The following is a 17,546-nucleotide window of genomic DNA, read 5'->3' on the forward strand; positions in this document are numbered from 1 at the left end:
GGATGTTGTGATGATGTTCACTGGGATGTTGAGCCATGCCAACTCCAGTGCCGTGGCCAGCTGCGCTAGGTTACGCAGTTGAGCATCCATGGTGCGAACAACCCGATCAAGGTGGTCCCACAGATTCTCAATTGGGTTCAAGTCTGGGGAATTTGCCAGCCAAGGGAGTGCGGTAAACTCATCATTGTACTCCTCAAACCACGTACATACACTGTGAGCTTTATGACACGTCGCATTGTCCTGCTGGTAGATGCCATCATCCTGAGGAAATACATTTCGCATGTAGGGGTGAACATGGTCTGCAAGGATAGATGCATACCTGTGTTGATCCATCGTGTCTTCCACAATGATGAGTGCACCCAGATGGCTGATGACACGTGCCTTCTGCGATTGGTTATTTAACGTTGACGTCAAAAGTAGGCGGTGGTCACATTAATATGACTGGACTGTGTATATCCCAAAAGGTCAATTTCACAAAAATCTACGTCAGAAAAAAGTTTTGCTGAGATCATTTTCCCATTTTAAAATATAACAAGGTCTGGCTCCTGTGGTCATCCGATCCTTCAATAAGCCAGAGACTGTGTAAGTAGATAGAGAGTAGATCATAAGCAAAGACTGCAACTAGATCAATGATTTATGTACAACCCATTGCGGGTTAACTAATGGTTTAATTTTATTATACAGTTTGTTACAGTTGTGGCAATACCAAATATGTAGCGTTTTATACTGTGTTTTTATACAGTATGATAGAAAAAGGGCATTTTATTAAGGGGTTTATTTATTTTTTATACTTTTTTTTTTTTTTTTTAAATCTGGTTCAGTGTTATACACTGCAATACTTCTGCTTATGTATAGGCTGACAGCCTACCTAAGTAATCCCGCACACAGGATCCGAAGACAGAAAAACACAATCACAGACCCAGGGCCATGGAACAGGTCCTAGGATGCCGAAGAAGGATCACGGTTTCCCTGGAGACTGTGCAAGGCCATAGAGGTACTGGGGTTCTAGGGCAACAATTTAGATGTTGGGGCTGTAATGATCGTGGCATCTAAGAGGTTAACACCCGTGATCAGAGCTCAGCTTACAGTTGACACACACTTTTGATGTCACCTGCTCACCCTCTGAGTAGATGACATTACCATGATGTAATAATACGTCATGATGTGGGAAGGTACACCTTCCCATCACGTACTATTAAGTCATTTTGCAGGAAGGGGTTAATGGCTAAATCTGATATGGAATCATCTGTTAGGTTGCTGCCTATGTATCCTAGTTTCAATTCACTTGGTTTTCAGCTAAGAGGTCAGTATTATATTGATACATGTATACAAATGGGATGTTCACTTTCTTGTCATTTCTTGTTCGTAGGTCCTAAGAACTCAATAATATGTTCTTGTTATTGAAGAAAGTTTTGGATATATGCTTGGAGATTGGTGTTCCATTAGCTATTGAATAGACAGTTTGTTCAAGTTTAGTTATTGTAGACAGTAGCGTGCCTTGCAAAAAGTCAAGGCACCCAGTGCCAGAGGTAGCAAAACAACCCCAAAATATTGTTGAATCCCTACCATTTTTGACCGTTGGTACTGTGTTCTTGTTTTTGTAGGCCTCATTCCATTTTGTTAAACAGTAGAATGATGTACTTTATCAAAAAGCTCTATCTTGGTCTCCTCTGTCCACAAGACGTTTTCCAGAAGGATTTTGGCTTACTCACGTACATTTTGGCCAACTGCAATCTAGCTTTTTTAAGTCTCTGTGTCAGCAATGGAGTCCTCCTGGGTCTTCTGCAATAGCGTTTCATTTTATTCAAATGTCAATTGATACGTCACGCTGACACTGATGCACCCTAAGTCTGCAGGACAGCTTGATTTCTTTGGGACTTGATTGGGGCTGCTTATCCATCATTCAGACAATCCTGCATTGCAACTTTCATCAATTTTTCCCTTCCTTCCATCTCCAACGAGATTAGTTACAGTGCTGTTGGTTGTAAACGTCTTGATTATGTTGTGCAACATGGACAATGCAATCTCAACATCTCTGGAGATGGACTTGTAACCTTGAGGTTGTTGATATTTTTCAACAATTTTGGTTCTCAAATCCTCCGACAGTTTTCTTCTCTTCCCATTCACTGTGCTTAGTGTGGCACACAGTCACACAATGCAAAGATTGAGTGAACTTCTCTCCATTTTATCTGGTTTCAGGTATGATTTTTATATCCAAGTACTGTAAGCCAATAGCATTTACATCTGATTTGATAGAAAATCTATTCACAAAGGGCACAAGAAACATAGAAGCTGGTTTTGGAGAAAGCAGTACCGCCTACAAATATCAGTACAATAGACTCGAGTACTGCATTACATGTGAAAGCAGTGTTACAATTGAAACAATGAGCAGGGGTATTACCAGGACCAAATGTTTATTTCTTATAAAGGATATTTACAGAGGACAATACATTTCCATATGTCCTGTTCCAAATTAAAAAAGAAAACACAAAAGACACTTGAAAATCCTCTTGCATATAACAATCACTGTATATTAACCTTAAAAAAGGACTGTGGTTGTGCATAGTTAGTAGCACCAAAGATGCATAGAAATTTTTAATGCCACCAAATCACAGGATGAAGCCATGGGAACAGTTATTCTCTGAAAACAAAGATTTCTTCTTTGGAAAAGCCAAGATTTTCAAGACATCTACAAAAAAAGGAAAGCAGAACTTTTTTAAAGAAGAGTTATAAATACTTGCATTTTTCTATATTTCTATATAAAACAGTCTCAACATGATCAAAAATAAACAGCAATTCGCTCCTTCTAAAACATTTTTCACAAGACTTTGGCTGTTTTGTGTAACTACCTTGGGAGTATACTAGAGAACAAGGTAGGTAGCCATGTGTCGTTTCTCCAGAACCTTCTAAGAATAAATGTTTTCATAAGGGTGCACCCATTACATATCTGCAGCAGATGCCAAAATACAGCTGTAGATATCTGTACTGAGTGTTCATATAGCATCATTTTTCTTTATCTAGATAGGTCAAAATTTTTCTGATTCATTTTATAGCCAATGAATTTTAACATTCAAAGTGTCCGGTTTTGGAAACCCATCTTTAAATAGCCTTTTATAGAATTCTGAGTAATGGGGGGACGGGGCTCTGGATTCTTCCCTCTTGAAGTGAAGAATGGATACTGAGTGAAAATTGCTATTCTAGCTGTTACTTAGTAATTACAGTACCTAGTGAAGTAGATACAATTATTTTACATAAACCTTTAGTTATAAAATGGGTTTATTCATTGCCTCAGAACATCTGTCAAAACCTCATTTCCCAATAGAAGCTTTAATTTCACCTTTTAATTGATATGTGATTAGTCGTCTTATAAATTGACCATCCTAGCAACACAACGCCTGTGTCGTCTGGATAGTAACAAATCCTTTTCCTCTCAGAGCTATATATAGCAGTGTAATTGGACAGCTTTTAGGTTTTATAAGCTATTTACAGAAAATCATACACTGTGATTTTACCACTCCATCACTATCTACCTCCCTAGAAACCTCAACACTTTCACAAATATTCTATGGTACATTTGTTTTGTGTACATTCTGCTGGTTATAGTTATTTCCTAAATTCTACTTTATGCCCTCATTCAGACAGAAGTATTCTGGTCAGTATTTTGCATCAGTATTTGTAAGTCAAACACTGGAGTGGAACCTACATGTGAAAAAAAGTAATGGAAAGATCTGCTCCTTTTCTGTGCTTATTCATATATTGATGGAAATATTGACCAGAATGCTTGAGGCCTTAGGGAGCCTTCACACTATGTAACACTGCGCTCATTCTGATCGTAAAAACACGTTCAGAATGAGCGCATAAAAAGCAGCTCCCATTGACTTGAATGGGAGCCGGCATACGTGCACTCCCCACTGAAATCAATGGGAGGCTTTTTCCCTTATGCTTTCATTGTATTACGCGCTCATTCTGAACGTGTTTTTACAATCAGAATGAGCGCAGCGTTACATCGTGTGAAGGCTCCCTTACCCTGCATTCACAAAACTAAATTTCAGCTCTGAAACTTGATTGTATCCTTATGGGGTAACTCAGTTTCATTATATTCCGATCTGAATATGCAAATTCATTTCAGGGGTAAAACTAACCGAGTGGAGGTCCACAAGCTTGTACCAAATGCTGTCTGCAACTTTTGGTTGATAAACTGTACAGCAGAAATTGCAGACTATCAAACTTCCAAAATGTATTATCGTTATTACTAAGGCAACCTAAACAAAAAAGTGTGTTATTTCACAACTGAACCACAAAGGAACACAAAGGATGCTATGTACAGCTAACCACAGGCCACAAAATGCTTTTCTCCTCTCTTTTTCGTCATAAATTTTGCAAAGGAATATTAGAAACAAGACATTATTATAACATTAGGATTTCAAGGGGTTGTGCGATTATGGGAACTCATCTCCTATCCACGGTACAGGAGATAAGTGTCTAAGCACTGAGGGCTCATCAACTAGGTCCTATAGTGATCAGGAGGATGGGGGGACAGAAATTCGCCCTAAGCTCCCTTATGAATGGTGCACCAATGCGCTTGTGTGACCAGCGCTCCATTCACTTCTATGGGGCTTGCAAACACTGCCAGAGATTACAGCCTCAAGAGCCCTAGAGCAGTGAATGGAGCACAAATTTCACAAGCGCACCGGTACTCCGTTCACAAGGAAGTTACAATTTGTTACAATAGTATACATTTCAAGCCCAAGTCTGGAAACAGACTGTTAACCTTTTTCCCAGTAGTACAGAAATACTAATGTTAAAGGGGCTCTATCATTGGGAAAAGTCATTTTTAACTAATCACATCCTTGCATAGGCTTTAGAAAGGCTATTCCACACCTACCTTTAGTATGTACACTCACCGGCCACTTTATTAGGTACACCTGTCCAACTGCTCGTTAACACTTAATTTCTAATCAGCCAATCACATGGCGGTAACTCAGTGCATTTAGGCATGTAGACATGGTCAAGACAATCTCCTGCAGTTCAAACCGAGCATCAGTATGGGAAGAAAGGTGATTTGAGTGCCTTTGAACGTGGCATGGTTGTTGGTGCCAGAAGGGCTGGTCTGAGTATTTCAGAAACTGCTGATCTACTGGGATTTTCACGCACAACCATCTCTAGGGTTTACAGAGAATGGACCGAAAAAGAAAAAACATCCAGTGAGCGGCAGTTCTGTGGGGGCGGAAATGCGTTGTTCATGCCAGAGGTCAGAGGAGAATGGCCAGACTGGTTCGAGCTGATAGAAAGGCAACAGCGACTCAAATAGCCACCCGTTACAACCAAGGTAGCCAGAAGAGCATCTCTGAACGCACAGTACGTCGAACTTTGAGGCAGATGGGCTACAGCAGCAGAAGACCACACCGGGTGCCACTCCTTTCAGCTAAGAACAGGAAACTGAGGCTACAATTTGCACAAGCTCATCGAAATTGGACAATTGAAGATTGGAAAAACGTTGCCTGGTCTGATGAGTCTCGATTTCTGCTGCGACATTCGGATGGTAGGGTCAGAATTTGGCGTCAACAACATGAAAGCATGGATCCATCCTGCCTTGTATCAACGGTTCAGGCTGGTGGTGGTGGTGTCATGGTGTGGGGAATATTTTCTTGGCACTCTTTGGGCCCCTTGGTACCAATTGAGCATCGTTGCAACGCCAAAGCCTACCTGAGTATTGTTGCTGACCATGTCCATCCCTTTATGACCACAATGTACCCAACATCTGATGGCTACTTTCAGCAGGATAATGTGCCATGTCATAAAGCTGGAATCATCTCAGACTGGTTTCTTGAACATGACAATGAGTTCACTGTACTCCAATGGCCTCCACAGTCACCAGATCTCAATCCAATAGAGCATCTTTGGGATGTGGTGGAACGGGAGATTCGCATCATGGATGTGCAGCCGACAAATCTGCGGCAACTGTGTGATGCCATCATGTCAATATGGACCAAAATCTCTGAGGAATGCTTCCAGCACCTTGTTGAATCTATGCCACGAAGAATTGAGGCAGTTCTGAAGGCAAAAGGGGGTCCAACCCGTTACTAGCATGGTGTACCTAATAAAGTGGCCGGTGAGTGTAGATTGTCTCAGTGGTTTCTGAATAAGTCTGTTTTTATCCATATGCTAATTAGCCTCTTGGTCCACCATTGTGCACCCTCTTTGCTTTTGTTTCCTATGGGTGTGTACAGCACAGGCTGCTGCTGATGATTATGATGATGACTACTTCCTGCTTGCACATGTGCAGAGGAGATAATAGCAGAGACAAAAGCTGCTGGGAACTTCCTATGCTGGCTGGAAAACTAATTAGCATATGAATAAAAATGGACTTAGGACAAAGGTAGGTGTGGAATAGCCTTTCTAAAGACTTTGCAAGGATGTGATTAGATAAAAATGACTTTTCCCAATAATAGAGCCCCTTTAAAGGGGGTGTCTAGGCCAATTTTATTTATTTTTTAAATTAAGCTGGGGGAGATGAAAAAGAAAAGCACACCTTTTCCTGATACTCGGGTGCCTCCCAGCACTGTCTGGTCCTGTAGCTCCATTGTTTTCTTACGGCGAAAGTCCCCGACAGAGGTACATGTGACATCACGAGGTCCCTTCCTTAGGCCACTGACTGGCCTCATAGAAAGGGGCATGAGACATCACAGCCAGCGAGGACTTCCAGCAAAAAAAGAGAGTAAGCAGCGGGAACGAACTGTGCTGGGAGGACACCAGAGCACTGGGGACAGGTGAGTATGTTTTTTTTTCACCTCTCCCAGCCTCATTAAAAATAAATAAATTAGCCTGGACAAACTCTTTAAGTAAAGGTTGTAGTAAGTCACCAGACACATCTTTACATCAAATGATGATCGACTGGTCATATGATCGTCAGATTGTCAATTCACAAACTAGCCTGGATGTTAAACTGTAGCTCCCATTTCATTGACTTTTTTTTTCCCCGCAACTGTGTCAGGGGAGGGGGGGGGGGAGGTATTTGTGTGGATTTTTGTTGTAATATATTTTATTAATCTATCAAACTTCCTCTTAATAGAAAACAGGCTGTAAAGTTCTTATTAGTAATGATCTAACTAAGCAATGTCAGGGAGATTGTCCGTACACATGAATTCAATGCAGCACATAGAGCCGAAGTATTGACTAAAGGGGGATGGTCACTTCAAATAGCTGTATCTCTGGTTTTATACCACCTAGAAAGATGGTTCTGGTATCATAAAAAAGATGATATTCTCAGCTATTACATAATCTGGGCTATCACTATTTAAAAACACAGTCGGGAATTTCAACTTGGCATGCAGCAGTTCATACTGCATACAAAATCACACTCCTGACTGTGTACTTAATTAGTGATATCTCAGATTCTTTTATAGCTAGCTCTTAAAGCTTGGTATCATATGAAAGCTGAGAATCTCATCTTTCTTAAGTTACCAGAGACATTTTTTTCTAGGCGGTTTTAAACCACAGATAATGCTGTTTGAATTGACCATCCCCTTTGGTAAACGCTTCAGCTCTGCATATTTACAATAGAACTGTGTACGGCCTCTCCCCAGGAATAGCTCAGTTAGAGGATCGCTAAAGAGAATATTACGGCCTGTTTTATAATAAAAATGAATTTACATAGCGTAAGCATATTACAAAAATGCTAACCAAACACACCCCGATACAATAGTGAAAAAAAAGGTGGGAGTTGCACTTTAACTTTCTCATACACTTACAAAGAAACCAAGAGCTAGACTAGTCTTCTGGGGACATGTTCAGCAGCTGAATGATGAGAAAGATGTGTGAGTGGTAGAATCATTTATTCCACAGTAGTATGCCTTGCATTACGGGATGGTGAATAATACCTACAGCCAGAGTGGGGCATTAATTGGGGTTTATCAGAGAAATAAGAAAAAAACTTAACAGGATTTATTTTACCTTAAACCTTGTTCCACAAATCCATTAGGACCACAGACGCAAATCAAGACAGACAAATCTTTTCTACTGTGTGTTAATGCCTCTGAAAGAAGGGAAGACGATATTTGGCCTCTATGTCCAACCCATGATTGACTAGGCTCGGAAAGGATAAACTGAGTTTCAAACCTGAAAATTAAAATTGAATTACATAACATTTACTGATTAGCTGAAACACCAGCACACCTGCTGAATATGGGACAGTTGAGATGTGTGCAATATCCAGGACAAATATGCAATGACAAAGTGTTAAATATTACGATATTACAAAAGTTCGTAGAGGAAACCTCTGTTGACTTTTTATGAAAAACACTGTGAGAAAAACTGCAATGCGCTATTGGCGCGTTTTTTCCTGCAGCACTTTTGTGCTGTGGCCCACTATGTGGGGCCCTAGCCTTAATAAAGCCCAAATGCTACTTTAATTAAATTAATTGCCCCCTTATATTATGCTCCTGATTCCCCCTGACACAAATACTACACCCCTATTGGCCCCTTATATAAATGACCACCCCCTTATGTTTATAATGTCCCCTAATGACCCCTTATATAAATGATACCCCCTAATAGCCTTTATATAAATGACCTTCCCCTTATGTTCATAATGCCCTACTAATGAATCCTCCCTTATAGTTATAATTCTCACTGCTAATGATCCCGTTATACTATTAAGAACTTCCGGACTGCCCATAGATGTTACACGTTCGGGAAGTGGTTGCCTTGTTCTGACAGGATGTGCCGGTACGTCCTGTCAGAACACAGCAGCTGCACAAGATCGTGCAGATGCAGATACGGGGAGCCGGCTGAAACTTCAGCCGGAGCTCCCAGAAAGAAGACAGGGAGGGTTTATTACCTTCCCTGCCTTCTCAATCACTGTGTATACAGCGCTCAATGAGCGCTGTATACACAGCTACGGGCGTCGCCATGATGCAGCCAGAATCTGACCCGGCGGTCACGTGATCCGCCTGTGTCAGTGTCTTAAAACAGTTGCTGAGTCCTACAGAACCCAGATCAGCTCTGTATACTGTGTATACAGCGTGAAGGAGGCTGTATTCCTCCTGCAACTGGGGGTAAATATACTAGTCCATGCTGCAGGGGAAATCAGCCTCCAATACAAAAAAAAAAAAGGGACCAGATGTCCTCAAAGGTCTCTTATGACCTTATGGGGACACCATCTGAAAAAAAATATATATAAAAAAAAATAAAATAAAAAAAGTTCCGTTATTAAAGGTGATAGCCCCACCCCCGGTGACACCATAAAAAATAACAGAGAGGAAAAACTATTTTATAAAGTTTTTCAGTAGCACTTTGTGTTATTAAATAAAAAAGAAAAGAATACTGAAAACTAGACACAATTTCCCTCCTATTTTGTTCATATTTTCTCAGACATAAAAAAAATTAAAACACATTCAAAAATAAAAAACAACATAAAAATAAAGCCCTATGTGTCCCCGAAAAAAAGATGCAATCATTAGTTGAATGAGACATATGAGAAAATGTTACAGCCCTCAAAACTGCACATATAAAAAGCCTAAAATGTATCCACAAATTGGCCCAGTACTGAAGTGGTTAAAATACCCACAACTGTATTTAAAAAAAAAAAAAAAAAAAAGGTCATACTCGCCTATGTGCGATCTTTTGATGAATGGAGCCACCTCCTCCTCTCTGTCCACACACAGCAAGTCTGTGTCACAGCGGAGGAGGCGCGATGCTGTAGTGTTATCACACCTGCCTGTCCCGAGAAGCAGACATTTTTTTTTTTTTAATGTAGATTGTGAGCCCCATATGGAGATGGGAGATGGGTCTATCTTTCAGTCAGTAAGGACAGGGCTGTACAGTAACTTTGGCCATGATTCAGGGTAGTAATCAAACTGTAAATGCCGCAGTAGCCATCATCAAACTTACAGTCCACAGACTCCTCATTCTAAAGGCTCTCAGGAATTGGACAAAATCTGGATGGGCTGAGGGCATGCGTAAGATTTAAAAAACAAAAAAAAAAGACATACTCTCTAATGATCTGGTATTCGCTACCACAGCCTGTTTGGGTACGAACCAAACTTTGGTCCTCAGAACTCATGCACCCTACATGACCGTTAAGGTCAATTAGCACTAATTGGCCTCAGCGGTCACATAGAGGTTTTTTGGAGAATGAGGCAAGGAATGTGACCAAACAGCCTGCACCATTGGGACAGTAGGACTGGGGAAAGCTTGGCATGTTTTTTTCTTAATGTTATACCTGTGCCAGCTTCTTTGGAGTTTGTCCAATTCCTGGACAACCTCTTTAAGAGTATTGTCCCATAGTGCACACAGTATAATGTCCCACTTTGGCTTCCATACAGTACATCTCATAGTGGCCCCTTCACATAACATAATGTCTCATAGTAGCACCTTCACACAATATAATATCCTATAGTGGCCCATACAGTTATCTTGAAATATTTTACCAAAAATTTCAGTTTCAGAAAAACCCAAAATTTGGGGGGTTTGGAACCCACGAACCATTATTATTCTCTAAGGTCAGAGCCCAGATTATAATAAGTGGAGGAACAAGGGATGTGAGGAAATGTAACAAATAGTGTTACTCACCTCTTCTGGGCTCTGGATTTACATCAACTTAAAAAACAGACACTTTGACATCAAGCTATGTTCACATCTGTGTAAATACCTGGACATAGACACTCGACGGACCCCACTCTAGGCAATGGGATCTGTCGGACTCATGTGTTAGTGCTATCTTACCAGTTCACCTCTCCATTGTTCTGGTCCTGACAGACCAGAACAATGGAGAAGAGACGCTAGTGTGAACCTAGCCTTAATCTGCATCAGTTTTTAGTGTTTTTATTTTAAGTGAAGTTTTTAAAACTTCCTAGTGACCTTCCGCGTATGCTCAGGGAAAAAAAATACATACTTTTACAGGACTGTAGAACGCCATTCTAGGACGGAGAGACATCTCCCAAATATTTATCAGAACGTTACTAAACTTTACATTTACACGTGGTTAAGCTTTATTTATATAAACCATAAAACCCTTTGGCTTTTTAAGACTGAACAATAGTATCAAGTGAATTCGGCCATGAGCTGTAATTCACTGTGTTACCTTGCAGACATAAAGCTGTATGTCCTTGTTGTTTGCAATCTACAGGCAGATAATGAACTGTTGCAGTCTGACAATAATCTGACTAGAATCAGTCATTGCTGTCCTGTAAGGATGACTCATTACCTAGAATGGAGGAGGATAGACGCGCACCATGAATATAATGCCTTGTGCATAGGCTTTAATTATGACACAGTAGCACTCTAGTCCACGGTTATTTATGTGCAATTAACAGAATCTGATTCATCAAGATTTTGAATATAGAAAACAATAAATGTGAATTTCTACGCTTCACTGTACAATGGTTTCAAATTAGTTGGAGATGTATAAACTTTGTGAACCATGCATGTAAATATAAAACATAATATTTAATTATATCAGTATTAAGCCCAATAAACGGTTGTCACAAATGAATATATGCAAACAGAAAACATTTATGTACAGTACTTAGATATTCTCAGATACACAAAGCAGATATAATGCCAACCCTAGAGAATAATAACCAGGACACAGCCAAATGTGTACAAGATATTGGATTGTACTTACCAAGTTGGCATAACATAAGTAACAGTCAACAGGGAAATGAACAGGAAAGTCACGGTCTCTAATCTCACTCTATACTCAATGCAATAAATTCCGTCTTTTCATTTCCGGACCCAGAAATACCCGAGAACAATTCTGACACATTTCGGCCCATTTAAAACCTAGCCACTCTTCAGGGGATAGAGCAGCTGTACCTTACGAGGGGCCAACTGGGAAAGGAAAGAGGGTCAATCTCAAGGTGGGGGGAGGGGCCCGATGATTCCACAGTGGTAGAGTCAGACCACCAGATACATGTCGACATACATTTTAAATGGGACAAAATTCATTTGAATTAGTGAACAAGGAAGTCCACTTTTAGCTCTTCTAAGCATATTTCTGGGACCAGCCTTGCAAGGGTGGGAGTTATTACAGAGAGTCTTTTTAGTGTAACAGAGGCCACCTTGACATGGCAGGTGGACTTATAATTACAGTTTGATCAAAATGTAAAAAGTACCAAGGACCTAATTTTTGTGTATCCTTATATACAGTAAGTATTTGCAGTAATGCCCTTAGTGCTAGCAGAACGCTATTGCAACTATTTGTGTTCGCAATGGTATTGCAGCCACAGCGACGTACACCGGCATTTCTTTTTCACATTGTTTGGCAGTGCTGACAAATTTTTCTATCTTTATTAATTTGGTTCCAATGATCTCAAAAATCCATCAGTCTCTTCAACCTCCTCAGACCTCGCATATGCTTTAGTGTACAACGGCTTTAAACAATATAATTTCATTGTGGATAATTTTATCCGAGTAGGACCCACTATTGTGCACAGTCAAGGTAATCTGAACATTGTTTTTTTTTTTCTTTTAATTTCAAGACTGTAGATAATGTTACTTGGCCTTGTTCTATTATATTTTTACACTGAACATACAATAACTCTATTATAAGACTTCTGGATCTGAGGAGGATAAAGGGACTCACGTGTGTAGTAGAAATGAGATGGATGCACTGAGAGCCTCAAACAAAACAACGTAGATGTATTATCATAAAACCCTCATACAAGGGGAGAAATATAGTGGTATTGAATACACACAACTCTCATGATCTTTGTGAGGAACTCCTTAGAGAAACTTACAAGATACTGTCAGGCAATCCAACTAACAGTTTTCTGGCAGAATTTAAACAAATTTTGATGGATGTAGAAAGAGGTTGCCTGGCAGTCACAACCCATTTAAATACATTTATGTCAAAGGCAGGTGAGACAGACTGCAGTGTGCCATACATTTAACTTACAGCCAGTAGGGTAGCTAGCGGTGGAATAGAGGGACGGCTTTCCTGGGCCCAATGACATTATGGGGGCCCACCCTGGGGCTGCCATTAATGCATGCTTTACTTTTGGCTAGATCAATGTCTGTAGACACTGCTCTAGTTAAAACACACCCTGCAACTAACTGTCTTGTAAACCACAAGCCACTACAGGACTGGTTTACAAGACACCAAGACCACAGACAGAAGATGTCTGCTTCTCGGGACAGGCAGGTGTGATAACACTACAGCATCGCACCTCCACCGCTGCGACACAGACGTGCTGTGTGTGGACAGAGAGGAGGAGGTGGCTCCATTCATCAAAAGATCGCAGATAGGAGAGTATAACCTTTGCATTTTTTATAGCACAGTTGTGGGTATTTTAATAGTATAAGGGGATTATTAGCAGTGAGAATTATAACTATAAGGGAGATTTCATTAGTGGGCCATTATGAACATAATGGGGGGGGGTCATTTATATAAGGGCTATTAGGGGGTATAATTTATATAAGGGGTCATTAGAGGACATTATAAACATAAGGGAGTGGTCATTTATATAAGGGGCCATTAGGGGTGTAGTATTTATGTCAGGGGGAATCAGGAGCATAATATAAGGGGGCAATTCATTTAATTAAAGTGGCATTTTGGCTTTATTAAGGTTAAGGCCCCTTGTAGTGGGCCACAGCAAAAAAGTGCTGCAGGATAAACCGCGGCAGTAACGCATTGCAGTTTTTCCTACAGAATTTTTCACAAAAAGTCCACAGAGGTTTCATCTGCGGACTTTCTACTTCCATAATACCTATAGGGAAACCAGGTGTAATTGACACGCTACAATTTACAAAACCGCAACGGTTTTGGTAATTGCAGCGTCTCTGCTGTGTATATTTTTCCGTAATATGTGGATGGGATTCTCTAGAATCCAATCAACTTTCCTGGAACTTTAAAATGCCACGTACTTTTCTACAGTGTTTTTCTTTGTCACGTGAAGCTCCAGCCTTAGGCTAAGGCCCCACATTCTGTAAAGGCAGATTTTTTGTTGCAGATTTTGTTGCAGTTTTTTGAGCCAAATTCAGGAGTGGATTGAGCAGAAGTGTAAGAGCTTCCTATATATTTCCCATTCCTTTTGTGGTCACTCCTAGTTTTGGCTCAAAAACACGCAGCAAACTCTGCAACAAAAGAAGCTGCGTTTCTGCAACGTGGGGCCTTAGCCTTAAAGAGTTTTCCAGCTAATTTTTATTGATGATCTATTCTCAGAATAAATCATCAATAACAGATAAGTGATTCCCCACTGATAAGATATGATGGGGCCATGGCGTCTGTTTATATCACACACTGTCTGTTGATAGTGACCATGTTATGTAATTACAGCCTTGTCGCATAGATGTGTATAGGACAAGGCTGTAGTTACATTACATGGCAACTATGAAATTAATGACACTGTGTAAACAGAGAAGGAGTCATGGCACTTACACAGCTGATCCTGGGTATTGGAATTCCACTTATTATTTTTACCTTTTTTATTAAGATGGGTGTGCAGTTGAGGATGTAGGTCAGGTGGTAGGAAAAGTGAGGAGCCAAAGATGTCTGTGTTGCAAACTTTACAGAGATTAAAAGAAGTGGTCATGGCATTCCAGTTGGAAGAGAAGGGAAATGTGAATGATTAGTCAGAGTAAACACCGACCAGCTAGAAGCACTAGCATTAAGTTATAGGAAACGGGGAAGTATTCTACAGTGGAGGCCTGGCGCAAATGCCCACGATCATAGTGCATTCTGATCGCGGGCACTGCAGGTAAGACCCCCCCAAATAAAAAAAAATTAAAATGGCCTCCCTGGCTAGTCCCCATCAGCCTCGTAACTTTATTGATGTAGGCTGGCTCCAGTGCAGTAAGATTGTGAAAGCAGACATGTTCCTGTAACAGCCGAGGGCCTACTGAAGGCTCCCAGGCTTATCATAGGCATATTGTAGTGAATCTCCCATAGATTGCAATTATTATTATTATATATTTTTAGAGCACCAGTAATTCCATGATGCTGTAAATTTGAGGGATTACATACAGTACACAAGATATACAAGTACAATACTAACAGTGACTAACTGGGAGTGAGAGTCCAGCTTACAAGGGATTACAATCTTTAAGGCAAGAGAGATGGAGACAGTTGGTTGAGGGTAATGGCTGTTGAGATGGTGTTGTGGTGATAGTAGCCTTATTGGATGTTGTAGGCCTTCCTGGATTGTATAGAAGTCTATGGGACTTGCAATTAAATGATTGCAGGTTCCAGCACCCTAGAGGGGCTGATAAAATAGTTGAAAAAAAAAAAAAAAAGTTTAAAAAATATAACAAAAAACCCTAAAAGATCAAATCACTCCCCCTTCCCTAGAATATAAAAGTAAAAAGATTATTGTCAAACACATACACATTAGTTACCCCTGTGTCTGAAAACACTCAATCTGCAGACTTATTAAAATGTTTTTCCTGTACGTTTTTTTAACCCGTCATAGCAGGAAAAAAAAAATCTAAAATTCCCTAACCACCGTATTTTCGCTGTTTTGCCTGTGATAAAAAAAAAAGTGATCAAAGCAATTCCCCAAAATGGTATATCTAAAAAGTACACCTGGCCCTGCAAAAAAAGGCGCATGATGCATCACCGTACACGGAAAGAGAAAAATGTTATGGGTGTCAGAATATGGTGACTTTAAGATAAAGTTTTTTTGAAAAGTTTTGGATTTTTTTTTATCGTTGTTTTCCCTTTAGTTAGAAAAGATCATAATACCCTGTTATTCAATGGGCATCCATTTTGCTTTCATGTGCTCAGCACAACCCCTTATCTGTTCTTTATAACAGTAAAGCCATAAATTTATGGTCTAAGCATAAATGAAACAATATCCCACAAAACTTTAAAATCAACATAAAGATAACTAATTTACCTGACATCAGATGAAGACAAGTTTTCCAGTTGCTCTTTCCATAAGATATCAGCTTCCATTTTGTTAAAGAAGATTAGTTTCACTTTTCTGAAAGCATAAAATATCATTTTTAGTTTATCGTAACTCTCTTTAGAAGCAAATAAGGCTTTTTTTAACAATGTCACTGTCATAGGATCCACTTTTACAGAAGCTACAGCATAAGATTTCATTCTGGTTCAAGCGTTCTTTCCTTTACTAGGAAGATCTATGCTGCACACTGTATTTAGCCACTTGTCAAGAACAATTGAGCCCTAGTGGGAAAACAATATGATACCGGTGTGAACATGCCTGCCATATACAATATGTGAAACTGATCCTTAGTTTGATATCAGAATATTTTATTGTCACTGTCAACAGTGACCTATTACCACTCCTGCTAACTCCGTTTTAGTAAATTATTTAATTCTCTATGACATAATTCTGGATCATGTTTTTCAATCATGTAAAAATTGTGCCATAAATTAACAACAAGGTGTTACCATTGTTCATGCCAAATGTGCGTGTCCCAACACAGTCTGCCACTTTGTAGCATGCTTTTGCACAGTGTTGTACTAGATAACTAATATTTCCTCAAGTTCTAAGATGCTCCAGCATTATTCATTCATGAATAATACAAACATGTACTAAAACAAACATGTCAGAGGAGCTACCGCAAAAGGGGTTATTATTGTAAGTTCAGACAGTTTTTTACAACTCCCATTCATTTCTATGGGAGTCAGAGGTAGATTTTTGATGATCCCACCTTGCAAATCCCATAAAAATAAGTGGATGGCAGAAGAAACTCAAAGTGGTTTTTAAAGCAGTTTTTGCAAAAACCCTGCTAGCTTTATTTTTTATAGAGGATTTTCCAGACTCATCCCCAAAACAACACAGCAAAAACAAATTAAAATAACCCCAAAACTTCCTAATTTCTAAAGCAGATTTTTTTCAGCCTGCAAAATACAGTACTCTGTGAGAACTTAGCCTTAGAGCTTGCCTAATATTTTAGTACCGTCTATCATTGGACATATTTATACAAATGATTGTTTTCTAACATCCAGATCTAACAATATATAATGTAAACTGAATAACACCACACTGAACTTGTATGCACCAATTACGTTGCCTTTTCTCATCGTTGTGTGAAAAACTTTCTTTTCAGCACTTTCTCAACGAGGTCATTACATGCTAAACCAATCATTAGCCCAATCCATTTACCAGGCATCTCAAGTAGAGTGAAAGTGCTTGCAAAATGATTTAGAAAATAAAGGTTAAAGAAAAAATTCAGCAGGGGAAGAAAACTTTTCCTAGCAGCTCTTCTCTGTTAAATCACTCTAAAAGAAATGACAATTTTCCTTTGCCTGGCAGCAGGAAACTGAAGTGGAGGTAGTACATATGAACAATATATGGACAGATCTCACCAATGGCATAGTGCCAACCACTTAATGATTTCTAGGTAAAGTGAAGAGGAGGAACACAGCACTTGACTAGTTCTCATGATTAAGAAACATGAAAAGGAAGGCTGCTTGGTATTTAGCATGGTGGCCTTGCATTCCAAAATGCGGCTGAGATTAACAATAGTAGTAAACTGATGGTGTAGAAAGACTTACTTCCAAGTGAAGGCCTTTACCTGCATGCTATGGGTATGCTCCACTGATTTTTTGCAATTATTATCTTGTAAGTAAAATGGGA

General features: G+C 39.7%; 1 protein-coding gene across 2 annotated transcripts in view; it reads right to left on the reverse strand.

Annotated features, from left to right (window-relative positions):
* Positions 1 to 2,412: 2,412 nt before the first annotated feature.
* CYB5R4 (cytochrome b5 reductase 4) overlaps positions 2,413 to 17,546 on the reverse strand; it is a 150,862-nt gene continuing 135,728 nt past the window's right edge. For both annotated transcript variants that reach the window (XM_075268257.1, XM_075268255.1), the window contains 3 exons: positions 15,837 to 15,923; positions 7,954 to 8,118; positions 2,413 to 2,689 (listed from right to left, as the gene is read on the reverse strand). In XM_075268257.1, coding sequence (XP_075124358.1) covers positions 2,635 to 2,689; positions 7,954 to 8,118; positions 15,837 to 15,923 — 307 coding nt within the window. In that variant the 3' untranslated portion in view covers positions 2,413 to 2,634. The remainder of the gene's footprint in view (positions 2,690 to 7,953; positions 8,119 to 15,836; positions 15,924 to 17,546) is intronic.

This window comes from Leptodactylus fuscus, chromosome 3 (assembly GCF_031893055.1).
Source record: "Leptodactylus fuscus isolate aLepFus1 chromosome 3, aLepFus1.hap2, whole genome shotgun sequence".
NCBI classification, from domain to species: domain Eukaryota; kingdom Metazoa; phylum Chordata; class Amphibia; order Anura; family Leptodactylidae; genus Leptodactylus; species Leptodactylus fuscus.